General features: G+C 53.6%; 1 protein-coding gene across 1 annotated transcript in view; it reads left to right on the top strand.

The window, feature by feature from the left end:
- The window catches only part of PAM (peptidylglycine alpha-amidating monooxygenase), a 63,133-nt gene that overhangs the window by 32,209 nt on the left and 11,573 nt on the right, over positions 1–19,351 (top strand). The window contains 16 exon segments of the mRNA XM_061579853.1: positions 1,627–1,959; positions 3,040–3,126; positions 3,635–3,717; positions 5,960–6,144; positions 7,033–7,167; positions 7,169–7,403; positions 8,576–8,711; positions 10,005–10,121; positions 10,518–10,590; positions 11,532–11,742; positions 13,490–13,687; positions 14,407–14,513; positions 15,992–16,094; positions 16,710–16,802; positions 16,935–17,174; positions 18,524–18,586. Of these exon segments, the coding sequence (XP_061435837.1) occupies positions 1,627–1,959; positions 3,040–3,126; positions 3,635–3,717; positions 5,960–6,144; positions 7,033–7,167; positions 7,169–7,403; positions 8,576–8,711; positions 10,005–10,121; positions 10,518–10,590; positions 11,532–11,742; positions 13,490–13,687; positions 14,407–14,513; positions 15,992–16,094; positions 16,710–16,802; positions 16,935–17,174; positions 18,524–18,586 (2,399 nt within the window).

The following is a 19,351-nucleotide window of genomic DNA, read 5'->3' as shown; positions in this document are numbered from 1 at the left end:
TGGGTGCAGGGGGAGTTGAGAGGGAGAGAGAGGAGTGTTTGTCCCGTGGCAGGTAACACTTTCAATTCGCAGATGTGGAGTTGAGCTAAATTAGTACAACAATTCTAGATTTGAAGCTTTCGTGACTGCAAGGATTCATACTCTTAGGTTTTTTCGGTAAAGTCACGTGGGTAAAAAAATAAAAGTACAACTTTTATTGTACAACAAAAACGACAGCATACCATTGAAGGTGCTTTCTTGTGCAGTCAGTCATCAGTGGCTCGACTGGGACCGTCAACTCGGCAGACCTGCGACTCCCGGTTTAATCGCGGCCCAGTCTCTCTGCATCTGCGCGCTCCTGTGTCGATCTGTCGCTCTCTACCCGAGTATCTCAGCGAGTCTTTGGGCCTCTCTGTATCTTAAGCCGATACGTATGGGGCCTCTGTGTAAGTCAACGGCGACTGGGCTCAGACCAGAGGTCGCAACCGGGTACCCGATACCCGTACCCTACACGATACCCGGCTACCCGTACCTGGCCGGGTACGGGTACGAGTAGCCGTTTGCGACCCTGGTGCGGCCGGGTACGGGTTATGGGTAGGCCGTGAGTCACTGGTGAGTAACCCTTTTGCCACTCATTTCGGGTAGGGTACGGGTAGGGAACGGGTACCCATACCCGGCGGGGTACGGGTACCCATTTGCGACCCTGGTGCGGCCGCGTACGGGTACGGGTAAGGAATCAAAACCCGTTTGCGACCTCTGGCTCTGACCATCGACCCATTTAAATCCCGGCTTCAATTGCCCAGCGTGCGGCCCAAAGGCCGCCGGAACTAGCGCCAGTCTCTCGTGGTGCCAGCTCAGCTCTCCTCCGACCCCTGCGCCGCTATTGCTCTCGATGGACAAATGTGTCCACGTGCTCTGCAAAGGGCAGTTGCCTGGGTGTGTAGACCAATTCACGTGTTTCGTAAAATGTGGTCTCGGTTTAATGGCACAGGCAGCGGCTGAAACCTACCATCGAACCCAGGGTCTTCTCTGACCACCCCTGTCACTCTTCGTATCCCGTGCGTTGGAGCGTCCGCGTCCTTCCACATTCACCTCTAGCGCTCCCAGACGGCTTTGCCGGTGCCAAGTGTTCGCTCGGCGCATTGGGATCTGCGAATGAAAAGGCGCCTAACCAACGTAAATCATTGTTGAAATTTAACATGGAGTAGTAGGGCTTTCGCGACCAATATCCATAATCTAGGTTTGTTTGGGTTAGATTGCGTAAATATATGCACGGCCAATTTAGTAAGGTTTCTCACGTAAACAGATTGTAAACGTTGTGGCTTTGCTCTCCAACACAGCGGTGTGCTGTACTTGTAGCGAATTGGCACGTTCTGTTTACATGACAAACCTTACTAGTTGGCTGTGTCGGGTGGTGGCGGGTTTAACGACACATTTATATATTTATTCGATCTCACCCAAAAAAAACTCTATTTTGGATGAATCATTATCGTTTTCTTCGTGACTGTTATTCTCCACAATGAGGCTCGTGATCAATAAATATTGATCGATTCGTTGACCAAGGCATCCTCACTCCCAACACCCCTCCCCCCCCCCCAACCTGCATCCCCCCGGTGTCCTCCCCGTCCCCCGTCGCCTGACGACCAGCTCCACGTCTCACGACGAGATGTGCAACTTCTACGTGATGTACTCCGTCGACGCCGACGTGGGCGACCCCTTCATGTCGTGCACCATGGAGGCGCCCGCCGCGCTGTCCCGGAGTTTCCCGGCGTCCCTCGCAGCCGCCGGTGGCCGATCGGCGGCGGCGGTGGCGACGGCGGTGGGTGGCGGTGGAGTGGGGGGTCCGCGCCGGGTGGGGGCTCCCGGCTACGGGACGCTCTCCCGTCCGCTCGCGGCTGTGGCCGGAAGACCCGACGTGGACAGTTACCAGGCACTGGCCTGGAGCCGCAACGCCATCCCCGGTTATCAGACGGCCAATCGGTAAAAAAAAAAATTATGCTCCTTTTTATTTATTATCCTATTGTCAGAGTATTTTATTTTCGAACGACACTGTTTCGTCCCCAGGTTTGTTTCGATTGCGCCGATAACTCCCGCACCTCCGTTTGGCTACGTACGGTGCGAAAGAAAGTTCGACGCACACGCACGTACGCATTGGTGTCATTAGCCGGGCGGTGGTGACTGCGCTGCACGCGGCTGCTTGGGATCCAGAGCTGTGGAGGCAGCGGGGGGCTTGGTGGATCACCACTCAGCTGGGTTGTGAAACTCCCTTTAAAGGGCAAGTGGACTGATCTCCATCTTCTTGGTTCTTTCGGTAAAGTCATGTCGAAGGGAAATAAATAAAATATAAAAAAAAAAATCTTATTTTATTATTTCCCTTCTACGTGACTTTACCGAAAGCACCAATAATATGAATCCCTGCAGTCACAAAAGCTTTAAATCGAAATTTGATCTCCATCTGTTTACACCTCATTCGAACCCAGAGATTACGTTAACCAAAATGTTAAATATATGTACGTATTTGGTATGGGACTTGGCAGTACAAAGCACAGTTTCTCACGAAGTTTCTTGGCTCAAACCCATCAGGAACATGGTTACTCATCCACACGACCATTCCCGGTGATCGTAAGCCATGGGATCTTTTCACGACTGAATGTGATTAAAAAAAAAAGTGATTCCCCACTCAAACTAATCTCCTGCATTCAGCCCTAGGTGAGTGGCGACAATTCCACGTTACTGTGACAGGGGCCAAGCCTCGGCCTGGCCAGGGTCCGCGTGTGACCCAGACCGTCGTGGCGCGTGTGTTCGATTCCCGCTCACGGCCAACACCAGTGACGAGTATCTGAACCGGTCCTGGGCCTCCCCTAGGTCGACCCAGCCTCAAATGAATACCTGGTGCGGTGTGTAAACATCGCCACTAGGGAGACAAAGGCGGTCGGGCGTGGTGCTTGCCACCCACCCCCTCGTGTACCATTGAGGCCTTCATAGGTGCTCGCTAACAGCACTTGCCCCTACAGTCTGTTAAGGCTATATGGGGGATCTTTGTCTTGTGCCGCGCGCCAGGCCCGGGGTGACGCGCGCTCACGCCAACGTGCCGTGGGACTCGGCCACCGCTCTGGAGAGGAAGCTCGCGGAGCGGCTGGCGAGACGGTGAGGGAGGAGGAGGCGGCGGCGGCGGCGGCGCAGCCCCGGTCGCTTTCCCACAGCCGAAGGTTTCGTGGGATGCGCCGCGTGGTTCGGTTCGCGTGGACCACCACGTAGGGAGGCTCGCTGCCGCGGCGGCGGTGTAACGCTCGGTAGCACCAATACCGGACTTGTGATCCCAGAAGACGCGGCGGCTTGAGTCGACGGTGCAGGTTTCCTAAATCACTCCGTCTCCGTCCGCACGGTGGCATAAAATAACAAAAAATCTCGATCTAAAGCTTTCGTGACTGCAGGGATTTATCTTCTTGGTTCTTTCAGTGTGGTATGTAGACATTGCCAGTGGGGAGACAAAGGCGACCGGGCGTGGTGCTGGCCACCCACCTCCTTCATTAGCCATGCCGGCCTTGATAAGTGCTACTCGCTAACAGCACTTGCCCCAGCAGTCTGTCCAGGCTGTACGGGGGATCTTTGTATTTGTTTTTTAACCGGTTGTGTTAAAATCCCTCGCGTACAGGATCCTGATCCGACGGATCCTGGAGCAGCTCCCAGCACCGAGGCCGAGAAAACGAGAAGAGGAAGAGGAAGCAACAAGTCCAGGTGCCTGCCCCAACACACAGCAACATTATTGGGGGTGCGGGGGGGGGGGTGCGCTTGATTCCGTCAACAAACATTCTCCTAGTCTCTTAGTCACTGGTACAGAGGACTCATCATTTCAGAGATACGAACAAACCTGTCCATATGTCCAGTTGCCGGTTTGGACCGAGAGTCATAAGTTCAACCGCCACGCAATAGATGGTGGTGGTAGCATCTACATCTGCAGAACGTGAAGAACCAGTGGCATCTACATCTACAGAACGTGAAGAACCAGTGGCATCTACATCTGCAGAAGATGAAGAACCAGTGGCATCTACATCTGCAGAATATGAAGAATCGGTGGCATCTACATCTGCAGAACGTGAATAACCAGTGACATCTACAGAACGTGAAGAACAAGTGACATCTACAGAACGTGAAGAACCAGTGGCATCTACATCTCCAGAACGTGAATAACTAGTGGCATCTACTTCTGCTGAAGAACCAATGGCATCTACATCTACAGAAGATGAAGAATCAGTGGCATCTACATCTGCAGAACGTGAAGAACCAGTGGCATCTACATCTGCAGAAGATGAAGAACCAGTGGCATCTACATCTACAGAACGTGAAGAACCAGTGGCATCTACATCTGCAGAACGTGAAGAATCAGTGGCATCTACATCTGCAGAAGATGAAGAATCAGTGGCATCTACATCTGCAGGACGTGAAGAATCGGTGGCATCTACATCTGCAGAAGATGAAGAACCAGTGGCATCTACATCTACAGAACGTGAATAACCAGTGGCATCTACATCTACAGAACGTGAAGAACCAGTGGCATCTACATCTACAGAACGTGAAGAATCGGTGGCATCTACATCTGCAGAAGATGAAGAACCAGTAGCATCTACATCTGCAGAACGTGAAGAATCAGTGGCATCTACATCTGCAGAACGTGAAGAACCAGTGGCATCTACATCTGCAGAACGTGAAGAATCAGTGGCATCTACATCTGCAGAAGATGAAGAACCAATGGCATCTACATCTACAGAAGATGAAGAATCAGTGGCATCTACATCTGCAGAACGTGAAGAATCGGTGGCATCTACATCTGCAGAACGTGAAGGACCACTGGCATTTGCATCTGCAGAACGTGAAGAATTGGTGGCATCTACATCTACAGAAGATGAAGAACCAGTGGCATCTACATCTGCAGAACGTGAAGAATCAGTGGCATCTACGTCTACAGGAGAATTACAACTTTTAAAGCCATCCCCCGTGTTTAGTGTACATGCCGTACAACATGTTTGTAATCGGCAGGCGTAAAGTTGGACTTACGAACAGACCTAACTCGTTCGTAAGTATAGGAGTCCCTGTATATACGACTGGAGTGGGTGCATCGCTGAATAGCCACAGCCATAGCGCAAAGTACACTTAAATGTGGCTGTGCCGTGTACGGAAACATTTTCCCGGGGTCACCGACAGACCCAGACGAACCCAGATATTGTACAAAATATGAAACCTTGTGCGCCACCTTCCATCTAAATAATTCTAACTAGATGCGAAGCTTTCGTGGCTGTAGGAATTACTCTTTGGTTCTTTCGGTAAAGTCACGTAGAAATAAATTAAGTTAAATAATAATAGAATACGACGTTTCGATTGCAACACAAGCAACCATCATCAGGTAAAAATGAATAAGAAAACAAACAGTGAGTCTCTCTCTGTTTGTGTGTCTGTCTGTGTGTCTCCGTGTCTATGTTTTGTCTCTCGCATATGTAGCAATCTTTTGAAGAACGTAATCAACCAGGTGGGGTGTTGACTGTTGTGTTGGCCGACTCTCTGTGTTGTATTGCATTATATTTCCAAGTTTACTATGTTTGTTTTCTAATTCATTTGTACCTGATGATGGTTGCTTGTGTTGCAATCGAAACGTCGTCTTCTATTATTATTTTATTTTATTTCTTTCTACACGACTTTACCGAAAGAACCAAAGACTAAATAATTTTGTTATTCCGTCACTGTATTGTAAAGCTATCTCAAGCGCCTTGAGTTGAAGGCGCTCTATAATTTTTTTATGTGAATTAGATTAGATCATCAAGATCATCTTCGTCGACATGATCACCATCAATGTCGGGCGTGGTGCTGGCCACTCCCCCTCTCATGTGCCTTGCCGGCCTTCGAGGGTGCTCGCGAATAGCACTTGCCCCAACAGTTGGTTGAGGCTACACGGGGGGGGGATCTTTGTATTCGTGTCTACGTGCAGAGGAGCTGTCTTCTCTCATCTCGCGCCTGCTCACGGATCCACAAGGCCCCGTGTTCCGGCACAAGTACAACCCCCCAACCCCCGCGCTCTCCTCCGCTCGCGACGATGATCACGACGACGACGACGATGACGATGTCCACGGCGGTGATGAGGACCCTCGCACTCTCCACCCTCAGCAGCAGCAGGTGCCAATAACCCAGCGCAGACTCCACCAATAACACAAACATATCATTGATCATTCGCAGCCACGTGTCAATCTGACGCTGGATGAAGGCGTGCCGATGTTAAGCATGCTTTGCCATTTTTCTGGCATTTCTTCTCCCCTTTACTCCCGCGATTCTACCCTCTACCAAACTAGTTTTTTTTGTCTTATGGATATACAGGTCCCCGCCGTAAGAACATGGAATTTTCAAGGCTGGGCATTGACCCTTACTAAAGGCCACTCGCCGTACAGCCGAGACGCGTGGCCACCGAGCAATGTCGCTTTATGGATATACAGGTCCTCGTCGTAGAAACATGGAATTTTCATGGCTGAGCATTGACCCTTACTAATCGAAGGTCACTCGCCGTACTGCCGAGACGCGTCGCAAATCGAGCAACGTCGCTTCCCTGCTGGTAGACGGGCGGCCGCTGGCAGGCCGGTGCTGCGTTAACCTCGTGCCACTGGGCGTTCCATATCGTGGGACACCTCGATGTTACCGCGTGGGAGGCCATGCTCTAAATCAGTGTTCTTCACTCATTTTCAGGGGGGGAGGAGCGCGGGGGGGGGGCACTTTCGCCGATGAGACATCATGAGTGTGAGGGTGCCGTGCCACACCATTTGTAAACCGTTGGGGGTTTGACAGCAGCACAATGACGATGATGGGGCGTGTTTTCACTCTTTGTTTATTGTTGGAGGGGTAGGTGGGGTGGGGGGCCGCACGTCAGGAGTCGCGCTAACGGCCACCAGGGGGCCGCCAGTGGTCCGCGGTGGCCTTGCAATGAAGAACATCGGTCTAAATATTAAGCGGCGCTGGCGGTGACGACGATGGTTTGAGGTTCACGTTGTGTGGTTGCCCCACTCTGACGTTCAGGGCCCACGGTTCTTCCCACCGCGCGATGCACTACCTCAGGACCCCACCGGCCAGGTCCCCACTGGCAAGGAGGAGGAGGAGGAGGTGGAGGAGTTCTCGGAGGTGCCCGCCGGTGACGGCGACGGGCAGCGGGCTGTCCGGCTCAGGCGTGGAAGTCCGCGGGGTCCCCGCGATGGCGGAGGAAGGCGGCGGTGGCCCGGCGATGCCACCGCCGCGGCGAGAGCCCACGGCCGCCCCGGGCAGCGACAAGGAAGAGGAGGAGGTGGAGGTGGTGGAGGAGGAGGTGGGGCAGGAGAGGCGCGGCACCGATCTGGAGGAGTCGCTCAGGATGCTGGAGCAGGCGGTGGACGAGGCAGGCTCGGACGCCCGAGGTATCGTCGGCGAAACCACTGGCGGGGTGACCAGCCGGTCACGTGTGTGGGGAGCGGTGGTGTAGCAGTTAGCACGCTGCGCTACGAACGTGGCGACCCGAGTTCGATTCCCACTCACGGCCAACGCCAGTGACGATTATCTGACCCGGTCCTGGGCCTCTCCTAGGTCGACTCAGCTTCAAATGAGTACCTGGTGCGATGTGTAAACATCGCCACTGGGGAGACAAAAGCGGCCAGGTGTAGTGGTGGCCACCCACCCCCTCGTGTGCTATGCTGGCCTTTCTAGGTGCTCGCTAACAGCACTTGCCCCTACAGTCTTGTTAAGGCTATATGGGGGACCTTTGTCTTTGTTGTGCGCGTGTGTGGGGAGCGATGGTGCAGCAGTCAGCACGCTGCGCTACGGACCCGGCCACGACCAATAACAGTAGCGAGTATTTGAACCGGTCCTGGGCCTCCCCTGAGGTCGACTCAGCCTGAAATTATGCCGTGTGTAAATTTAGACACTCGGGAGACAAAGGCGGCCGGGCGTGGTGCTGGCCACCTACCCCCTCGTGTGCCATCTTGGCCTTAAGGGGTGCTCGCTAACAGCACTTGCCCCAACGGCCTGCTCAAGGCTACATGGGGGATATTTGTCTTTGTGAATGGAGAGCGGTGCTGCAGGTTATCACTCACCGCTGATGTCAGTCGCGGCGACCAGAGTCCGATTCGCGGCAATGGCTGACACCACTGCCGCGTGATGTCTCAACTGGTCCTGAGCCTCCTCGAGGTCGACTCGGCCTTAAACGAGGACCGAGCGCAGAGTCTAAACATCAGCACCGAGTTGACGAAGGTGGCGGCCCCCGGTTTTCGGCGGCGCTGGCCGCACCCACCCACTCGAGCACCGTGACGGCCTTCATAGGCGCTCGCCAACAGGGTCACATTTGTACATGAGGTAGCATGGACGTTTGTTGACGTCTCGTCCCCCACAAGAACGACAAGACGCCACCTCTCGTTGTCTCCGCCAAAAAAAAGAGCGCCATTTGGCGATAACCTTGAGCGACCTACGTCCGGTGAGCTTCTTTCGAGCACCGTGCGTAGCCCACCGTAGACGTCACCTGTCGCGATCGCCGCAGTGACCGCGGTTTGTTCTCTCCCCACCCCACCACCCGCCCGCGCGGCGTGTCGCCGTGCAGGAGTGATGCTGAGGGAAGCGGGCGGCCCCGGGTGGCCGGGGGACAACCTCGGCCTGGGCTCCGTCTCCGGCGTCGCCGTCGACTCCAAGAACAACCTGCACTTGTTTCACCGCGGAGCGCGCGTCTGGGACGGCAGGTGAGGGCGCGGGGGGGGGGTGGAGAGATGGGGGGGCGGTAGCTGTGGAGGGAGATGAGAGGTGAAGATGCCCGTGTGCGTGTGTTTGTCTCAGTCGACCCCACGGCACCTGCTCGGTGGCCTCAACGTGCACCTAGCCTGACACAAGCGCCGTGGTGACGCCATCGCCACTTACTGGCAGACGGCATTTGTTGTTGTGTGTAATGAAAATGTGATAGGGTGAGTGGATGTGTGTGAGATGAAAAGAGGGGGTGTGTACGTGTGATGACACGGTTCAATAGGGGCAGTGTTAGGGTTATAATTTGTTATTATTATGGCTAGTGTTATAATTATGGTAACTGATGTGGTTATGGCAATTTTTTTTATATTTTTAGGTTTAGGGCTAAGGTTAGTGTTCAGGCTACGATCTGGGTTAAGACGAGGGCTGTCGTTATGTCTGTGATGAGGATTAAGGCTAAGACTACAATCAGAACTACAGTTATTATTAAGGCTAGGGATTCGGGTTTTTGAGTTATTGCCCGGGCTATGACTCGGACTGTGTATTTAGCGTTGGTGTCAGAGTTATAGTTATATAGTTATCGATAGGACCAGGGGTTGTGGCTGGGGAAATGTGCTCTCTGCGGTAGCGTCCACCATGGTCGCGAGTCCTCGCTAACCGACTGTGGCTCTGTGCGACCGCCGTGGTCGCGAGTCCTCGCTAACCGACTGTGGCTCTGTGCGACCGCCGTGGTCGCGAGTCCTCGCTAACTGACTGTGGCTCTGTGCGTCCGCCGTGGTCGCGAGTCCTCGCTAACCGACGGTGGCTCTGTGCGTCCGCCGTGGTCGCGAGGCGTCGCTAACCGACTGTGGCTCTGTGTGACCGCGCATGGTCGCGAGGCGTCGCTAACCGACTGTGGCTCTGTGTGACCGCCATGGTCGCGAGGCGTCGCTAACCTACTGTGGCTCTGTGTGACCGCCATGGTCGCGAGGCGTCGCTAACCGACTGTGGCTCTGTGTGACCGCGCATGGTCGCGAGGCGTCGCTAACCGACTGTGGCTCTGTGTGACCGCGCATGGTCGCGAGGCGTCGCTAACCGACTGTGGCTCTGTGTGACCGCGCATGGTCGCGAGGCGTCGCTAACCGACTGTGGCTCTGTGTGACCGCGCGTGGTCGCGAGGCGTCGCTAACCGACGGTGGCTCTGTGTGACCGCGCGTGGTCGCGAGGCGTCGCTAACCGACTGTGGCTCTGTGCGACCGCCATGGTCGCGAGGCGTCGCTAACCGACGGTGGCTCTGTGTGACCGCGTGTGGGCAGCTCGTTTGACGAGAGGCACGCGTTCCGGCACGGGGATCGTGGACCCATCCGTGAGGACACCATCCTGACCATCAACCCCGGCACCGGGGAGCTGCTCGGATCGGCAGGCCGTGACACGTCAGCAACGCACGCTAACGACATGCTAACGACATGCTAACTGCATGCTAACGACACGCTAACGACATGCTAACTACACGCTAACTGCACGCTAACGATACGCTAACGATACGCTAAATACACGCTAACGACACGCTAACGACACACTAACTACACGCTAACTACACGCGAATGACATGCTAACTGCACGCTAATCACACACTAACCACACACTAACCACACGCTAGCTACATACAACATGCTAATAGTGACCATATATTAATGCCACGGTAACCATACAATAACCACATGCTATCCACACACTATCGACACGCTAACCACATTGCAAAATGCAGTCTGCTGAAGGCTGTATGGGGATTTCTGGTTTTGTGTGTTTGTGCTTACCTCTGCCTCCAGGTTTTTCATGCCGCATGGCCTCAGCGTTGACCCCGATGACAATCTGTGGGTCACCGACGTGGCACTGCATCAGGTGAGGGCACATGACACTCACCCACACTCACCCACGCTGACCCGCATACTCACCCACGCTGACCCACACACTCATCCGCACTCATCCACACTGACCCGCCCACTCACCCGCACTCACCCACACTGACCCACACACTCACCCGCACTCACCCACACTGGCCCACACTCACCTGCACTCACTTGCACTGACCCGCACTCACCTGCACTCCCCGTACTAATGTCCACTCTATAGACCATATTTCACCACGCTTGTTAGTGTGGTTTGGTGAATGATTGGGTACCCAAGACCGGTTCAGATAACACTCGCCACTGATGTTTGGACGTGGACTAGAATTTAACTCGGGTCACTGGGCTAACCACTGCACCACCACTCCTCCAACACAATTACAACACAAATTACCCGATAGTATTAACAGAGTGCTGTTTGCGAGCACCTATGTAGGCCAGCACAGTACATGAGGGGGTGGGTGGCCAGCACCACGCCCGACTGCCTTTGTCTCCACCAGTGTCAATGTTTACACACCGCACCAGGTACTAATTTGAGGCTGAGTCGACCTAGGGGAGGCCCAGGTCCGATTCAGATAATAGTCACTGGTGTTGGTGGTCGTGAGCGGGTATCAAACTCCGGGTCGCCGGGTTCGTAGCGCAGCGCGCTAACCGCCGCGCCACCGCTCCCCCCAACAACAACAACAACAACCGCCATTTGCCACTAAGTGGCAGTGACGTCACTACGACGCTTGTGCCAGGCCAAGTGCACCTTGAGGCCATGTGAAGTGTCGAACGCCCGCTGGCAGGAGGTTACTGGGCAGACCCAGCAGGTGCCACGGGTCGACTGACCGAGATGACCGAGATGACTGGCTGATGCACCACCTCTCCCCAACACGCGCACACGCACACACGCAGCCGTGTTCACCATTGCCCTGTCCCTCCCCCACTGCCCAGGTGTTCAAGCTGGGCCCCGGGGGACGGGGCCCCGCGTCGATGGCGCTGGGCGAGCGTTGGCGCCCCGGCGGGGGCGCGCGCCGCCTGTGCCAGCCCACGGACGTGGCGGTGCACCCGCTCTCGCGCCACCTCTACGTCTCCGACGGCTACTGCAACCACCGCGTGGTCCACTACTCGCCCCGCGGGGACTTCCTGGGCGAGTGGGACGCAGGTAAGGCTGGGGAGGTGGGTACGGCTGGGGACGTAGATTCGGTTGGGACTAGAGGCCGAACGAAATTCGGTTTCGGCGCCGAAAGTTGGCAGATGGCCTCTTTCGGCATGGTTTCGGTTTCGGCCGAAAGTAAATTTTTTACTTTCGGTAAATTTTTTACTTTCGTTTTACTTTCGGTTTCGGCCGAACGTAAATTTCTAACTTTCGGTTTCAGCTGAAAGTAAATTTTTTACTTTCGGTTTACTTTCGGTTTCGGCCGAAAGTAAATTTTTTACTTTCGGTTTCGGCCGAAACCAGAAATTCAGTTTCGGTCGGCCTCTAGTTGGGACGCCGGGGGCGGCGGTGGGCGCCACCTGTAAATGAGGCTCTTGAACGGTTCGTTTGGTGACTCAGCTGTTGTTTCAGCGAATACATTGTTGTTGTTGTTGTTTTATTTGAAAGAGGGAGAGTGAGAATCGTTGTTTACACTGCAGGAGGAGGAATCCGATGAGCTGTGAAGCTTTTTTTGCCAGATGTCCAGTAAGGGGGTGGGGTCTAGCAAGTTACAACAACAGCAAGCACAATACAAACACAACCCTCGATAGGAGTGAAACATTTAGAAAATGGTAAGCACGTAACTAACTACAAATAAATAATAAAGCAATTAAATACGCAAGTTCGATGTATCAAGCTTGGCCAAGGCAGCAACACCAACAACAACAACAGTCCCAGACCACACCAAGCTAACATCACACAGCAGTAGTAGCCCCCCGATCGAACGGAACATTAACATTGAGGTGTTAAGCAAAGTCAAGTTGCGTCACTGAGTGACACTGGGATGTTACCGCCTGACCTCATTGCATTGCATCACGTGCTGAACGTGCGAGTTGACCGAGACTCGAGTCTGGTGTCATTTCATGCACCTCGAACGCCGCCACCACCACCACCGCCACCACCACCACCACCGCCACCACCACCGCCACCACCACCACTACGCTGGCCTCCATGCCTCGGTGTCGCTGCCTTCGGGGCAAGTGAAAATTGTGCGCGTTACAAATTAGCGCGATTATTACGACTGCTACACCCTCTTTGTACCTTGCGTCACCTCGTTGTGACCCCTGTTTGACCCCTACCCCTGGTATAGTTCTATTCGTGCGTGTGGCATCAAGTTCAGGAAGCTAAATGCCACGACAAGAGAGCTTCAGCAGAGAGAGAGTTCGTGTAGTTTTTCTTTTCCTCCTCTTTTGAAGGTGTGCAGCGTACAGTGGTTTATCATATACAGTAAAACCTTGGATTGCAAGTAACTTGGTCTGCGAGTGTTTTGCAAGACGAGCAATTATTTTTACTAAATATTAATTTGATAAACGAGCGAGGTCTTGCAATACGAGTAGTACGTGCATACGCTTTGTCTGCCGAGCGTCACGTGATCACAACTGATATACGAGTGCTTTGGATTACAAACACTTTTCCGGAACGAATTATGCTCGCAATCCAAGGTTTTACTGTAGTTCCATAGTTCTATAGTACACGATGGGCTCATCATATCTGTATAGTGCTTGTGTTACCATCGTCCATTAACAAGCCCGCATGGTTAATAAACAAATTAAATAAAATGTTGACCTCCAGCAGGCACACCGTGATCTCAGACAACTCCGTGACCCCTCCGTGACCCCTTCGTGACCACCCCACACCCCCACCACCCCTCACCTCGTGTGCGACCCCCGCTTGCGTGCCCCCCCCCTCTCTACCCGCCCGTGCTTCTCCACAGAGGGTGGCAGGACGGGCTCGGGCCTGCGCGTACCGCACAGCCTGACGATGGCGCGCGGCGGCGCGCAGGTGTGCGCCTCGGACCGCGAGAACGGCCGCGTCGTCTGCTTCCACCCGGAGAGCGGGCGGCTCCTCAAGGAGCTCCGGCTCCCGGAGTTCGGGGGCCGGGTGTTCGCCGCCTCCTACTCGCCCGCGCACGGTCAGTGTGGGGCGCGGGGGGGAAGCCGCGCAGCGCCGTCGTCGATGATCTCGACAAGGAGCGTAAAACCACCATCGCGCCAACATCGGCCGTCTTTGCAGCGGTGGTGGCGGCGGCGGTGGCGGTGGCTTTCGAACAGAGACGGTCGCCGCGATCGCGCGGACGCTTTCGGACGCGCTACCGCGGCCGTCTGGAACGCTCTTCCTTCCGATGTTAGGAAGCCACCGGGAGCGATGCAACTTTTAAATCATCATCTCGATGCCACGTGTGTCGTGGTTGCGTGTATGTAACACGTTTGGGAGTCGCATCTCCCCCACCCTCATCGCAGTGCATGAACGTGGAGAATGTACGCGTTGCAGTTCTGCTCGTGAGTGAGACGATGACATCTAAATGCGTACCCATGCTATTGATTACATTTTTTTACATATATTTCAATAGGAGCCCGGTACAGAGCACAAACTGCGACGCTGGCAGGGGGGTACACAAGCCTATTGATTTTCAAACAACCTTGATCTGTCCAAACCACACTTATCTCGACAAAAAAAGCGAACTGGCATTGCGTAGCTTTCGCGTCTGTCCTGTACAGCTGCCCGATGTATATCGGGGGTTTTGCGCCGCGTGTTGCTCAGCGCGTGGAACGAAACGTCGGACACCGTGCCGAACCGCGCGGTGAACGAACGTACTGACCCCCACCGGGTGTCCCCCCCCCCGTGCCGCAGGCGGCGTCCTCTTCGCCGTGAACGGAGCCAACGAGCACCACCCCACGCAGGGGTTCATCCTCGACTTCGAGACCGGGCGCCAGATCGGCACCTTCCGCCCGGAGCAGGCAGGGCCCCCAGCGCCGATGCGCCGACATACACACACACACACACAGACAGATACACACACAGACACACACACGCACACAGACACACACACAGACACACACACAGACACACACACAGACGCATGCAGACAGACGCACACACACACAGACGCATGCAGACATATGCACACACACGCACACAGACGCACACACACACACAGACGCATGCAGACAGACGCACACACACGCACACACACACACACACAGACGCATGGAGACAGACACACACACACAGACGCATGCAGACAGACACACACACACGCATGCAGACAGACGCACACACAAGCACATAGACGCACACACACACAGACGCATTCACACAGACACACACATAGACGCAGACAGACGCACAGACACACAGACCCGCATACACACAGAGGCAGGCAGATACAAACCCCCAGATGCACAAGGATCCAGAGGCACAGAAATGCACAAAAACAAAGTTTCCCCGTTTAGCCTTAACAGGCTGTTGGGGCAAGTGCTGTTAGCGAGCAGCACCTATGAAGGCCGTCACTGTGGCACACGAGGGGGAGGGTGGCCAGCACCACGCCCGGCCACAAGGATGCGCAGAGCAAACATGATTTCGTTAAATTTCGATTTAAAGCTTTTATGACTGCAGGGATTCATCTTCTTGGTTCTTTCGGTAAAGTCACGTAGAAGGGAAATAATAAAATAATATGTTTTATTTTTATTATATGTTTTATGTTTATTATTTTATTACTTCCCTTCTACGTGACTTTACCGAAAGAACCAAGAAGATGATTTCGTTAGGCTACTTATCGCCATTCTGGGAAATATTGTCCTTTCGTTCAATCTAAAGATGCTTCGCATGTTTTCACGAAAACTACAACACTCACACACACACACACCTGTGGCAGCCGACGATGACGATGATGATATACCGTGTCAACCCATACGGTTTACCCCGTATTCTTGTACAGGGTTATTGAGTTTTCAGGTCCATACGGCTTACAGCCGTTTCAATATGTGCACAAATTTAGTTTTATTTGTTTGTGTTTCTCCCTTGTGATGGGACTTTGTAGGATGAACGTTGAGATTGATAAGGGGCACGGGGTAACCAATAAGGTCTGAATTGGTCTGTAATAAGGTAGGGCACTGATAAGGGGTTGACAGGTTTGCAGTGGTGAGTGTACAAGTGGTGAGAGTAATGGTGAGTGTACTAGTGGCGAGTGTCGTAGTGGTGAGTCTAGTACTGGTGAGTGCCTATTTGTTTGTATTTCTCCCTCATGATGGTGACTTTGTAGGATGAACGTTGAGATTGATAAGGGGCGCGGGGTGACCAATAAGCTCTGAATTGGTCTGGAATAAGCTAGGGCAGATATGTGATGACGATGATGAATCCGTTGGGTGGTGAACGGTCGGAGGGTATAAGGGCTAACGTGGTGGCTGGTGGTGGTGCGGTGCGGTGTCTGTTGCAGGGATTTGCGGAGCCGCACGATGTGGCGGTGTCGCCCGACGGCGAGGGCGTCTACGTGGGCGACGTGTGGCTCAACCGCGTCTGGAAGTTCTCGGCTCGCAACGGTGGGTGGGTGCGCCCGCGTCGCCGCACTTTGGTTATGTATGTTCGTGGAGGAGGCTCGTGAAGAACGCTACCGGTCAGTTGGAGGCAGTCGCCCTCCCAAGAACAACGCAGGGCAGAGAGGAGCGCCGGGCAGCTAAAATGCGGCGAGGTGGCACAGTCGGGGGCACAGCTTGTGCATGTAGCAGTCATCTCAGTCGGTCAACCCGTGGCACCTGGGTCTGTCCCGTGACCTCCTGCCAGAAGAGAGTCTTCGACACTTCACGTGGCCTCAAAGGGCAGCTGGCCCGGCACAGGCGCCGTGACGACTTCACCGCCACCTAGTGGCGAATGGCGGCTGTTGTTGTACGTATGTTGAACTTCTTTCGCACCGTACATGGCCAACCGTGCTTAATCGGAGGTCCACATGGCTCCGTACGATTTGCCGGCAACCGCCAGGTCCCTCGGTTCGAGTCCAGGTTTCAGCCACCGCTTATAAAAGTTCTCAAGCGTTTGCTTGTTTTTTGTTCAATCGCGGTTGCTCAGCGCAGGCCCGAAGGCCCAAAATGCCAAGCAACCCCTGCCCCCCCCCACACCGTGTGTGTGTCTACCCCCCCCCCCACCCCCTCTTCTTGTAGGAAGCACGGGGTCCATGGCACACGGCGACGCTCCAGCCCACACGGCTCGGCTCACGCTCAACGCCGCTTCGCCATCACGGAATCCGCTCGGAGGCGAGAGCACCCCCCCGACCCCCACTCGTCTCAGCGCGTGCATTCACCGCTGTTCGTGTAACTCAGCGCGTTGGCGCGGTCAACTGCTTTTTGTGTTTAAATTTGGCGTCTCTCCCTGCTCGGGTGGCGCAGGTGGTGCCGGAGGTGCCGGAGCACCCCAATTGGCGTCGGGGAAATCCGGAACCGTCAGCACCGCCGCCGGTGCCGGTGAGGGCGGCGGCGGCGGTGCCGGCACGGCGGCGGTGGGATCGGCGGGCGCCAGCGGGGGGCTGCGCACGCCGGTGCTCATCGCGGTGCTCCTCACAGCGCCGGTCGTGGTGCTGGCGCTCGCCGCACTCCTCGTCCGTATCCGCAAGCACCGCGCCGCGCCAGGTGACGGCGCGGCTGCCCTCCCCCCACGATCCCCGCGGTGGCGGTGCCAGGCTTGGAGCAAAAAGGTTTAGGGCCCCCCAAGTGGCTTAACTGGGCCAAGATTCATGAAAATTGTTTCTTTTTAAATCCTTTATATTAAGTTCGCTTGCTTGCTTGCTTGCTTGCTTAGGACCGTGCAAATCTTTCGGTCGTTTTTTAAATCCTTTATATTAAGTTCACTTGCTTGCTTGCTTGCGTGCTTGCTTGCTTGCGTGCTTGCTTGCGTGCTTGCTTGCTTGCTTACGACCGTGCAAATCTTTTGGTCGTTTTTTAACCCACTTCCCGTGATCCAATCGAGCTGACATTTTCCACACAGACTCGTTGTGACAGACAATTAATGTTCGTGAAAAACAAATTCAAAAATTTTACACTTTTTAGACAAAACATTTTTATTTTACATATATTCAAATAGAACTAATTTATGGCTTTGGCTGAACGTCACAGTATAGGAGCCCAGAGCGTAACCCGTCCACAGGCCGTGGCGGAGTAGCGCAGTTGGTAGCGCCCTCGCTTCCCATGCCAAAGGTCGCGGGATCGATCCCCGCGTCCTCTACAGGCGAATATATTTTAAATCCTTTATATTAAGTTCGCTTGCTTGCTTAGGACCGTGCAAATCTTTCGCTCGTTTTTTAACCCACTTCCCGTGATCCAATGGAGCTGACATTTTCCACACAGACTCGTTGTGTGTGACAATTAATTTTCGTGAAATTTTTTTTCCAAAATTTTACACTGTTTAGGGAAAACAAATTAAATATTTAATTACCAATTGCTTAATACTGGCAGACAATCATCTGACCCATAGATTGCAGCCATCTCAAGCCAGAGGACGAGAGGACTCTAGCCGCCACGCATATAAAGGATTTATAGTGAAAAACTGTGTTTTTACGGGTTATACTTGTATAAAGAAGAAAAACATTCTCACGATTCTCTTTTAACGTTAGGTATCAGTTAATACCTCTGGGCTTTGTCTGGTAGGGTGGGGATGGTTTTAGTTTGTATGCGTTTGGGTGATTTGGTCGCCATTCTTGTACTTTTCACTCCTGGACATCTGTGAATAAAGAGCTTCATAGCTCATCGGATTCCTCCTGCAGTATGAATATTCTGATTCTCATCATCGCTCATTGATGGAGTTGGCCAAACTTCCCAACGTAGGGCCACAGAGCTGGGGGCAGTCGCTGCAGCAGGTTCTCGCTGCTGCCTCCCCCAATTGTGTTCCGTGGTTTGCGCGCGTCCGTGCAAAACTGCGCGCTGCGCCTTTGCAGTTTCGATGTTGACCGTTGTGGTTGTGGCGCTGCTGTTGTGCCTTGCAGGGGAGAAGGAGGAACATCGGGAGGCTGAGTCGTCTCCTGGAGGTTTCCTCGGCTCTCTGAGAGGTACCACGAGAAAATACATTGACAAAGATCCCCCGTATCGCCTTGCTTGGGGACAAGTGCTGTTGGTGAGCATCTATCTTCTTGGTTCTTTCGGTAAAGTCACGTGGAAGGGAAATAATAAAATAATAAAAATAAAACATAATAAAATAATTTCGGCCACAACGCAAGCAGCCGTCCTCAGGTGAAGAACAGGTCTGTCGGGAAGACAGCGTCTGAATTCATTCAGACGCTGTCTTCCCGACAGACCTGTTCTTCACATGAGAACGGCTGCTTGCTTCGTGGCCGAAACGTCGTGAGAATTATTTTATTATGTTTTATTTTTATTATTTTATTACTTCCCTTCTACGTGACTTTACCGAAAGAACCAAGAAGATGAATCCCTGCAGTCACGAAAGCTTTGAATCGGTGAGCATCTATTTCAGACGGGCACGACCCAACGAGGCAGTAGTTGGTTTAACACCACGCCCCGGCTGCCTTTGTCTCCCCTAGTGCTGTCGTTTACACACATTACACACTAGGTCCTCGTTTAAGGCCGAGTCAACCTAGGGAACGCACGGGACCGGTTTAGATATCACTTGCCACTTAAAAGTTAGCTGTGGATGCGAATTAATCGTTGGTTACGGTTCGTAGTATATTGTGCTAACCACAGCGCCACTACTCCCCATATGAATGGCAACAGTCAATTATATTATACGGGTCTTTCGGTAAAGCCACGTAGATAGAAAAATAATAATAAAATATCACGACGTTTCGATCTCAACACAA

Source organism: Lethenteron reissneri, chromosome 1 (assembly GCF_015708825.2).
Source record: "Lethenteron reissneri isolate LAM-NWPU_2019-01 chromosome 1, ASM1570882v1, whole genome shotgun sequence".
Taxonomy (NCBI): domain Eukaryota; kingdom Metazoa; phylum Chordata; class Hyperoartia; order Petromyzontiformes; family Petromyzontidae; genus Lethenteron; species Lethenteron reissneri.
This window is presented reverse-complemented; position numbering and strand designations above follow the sequence as displayed.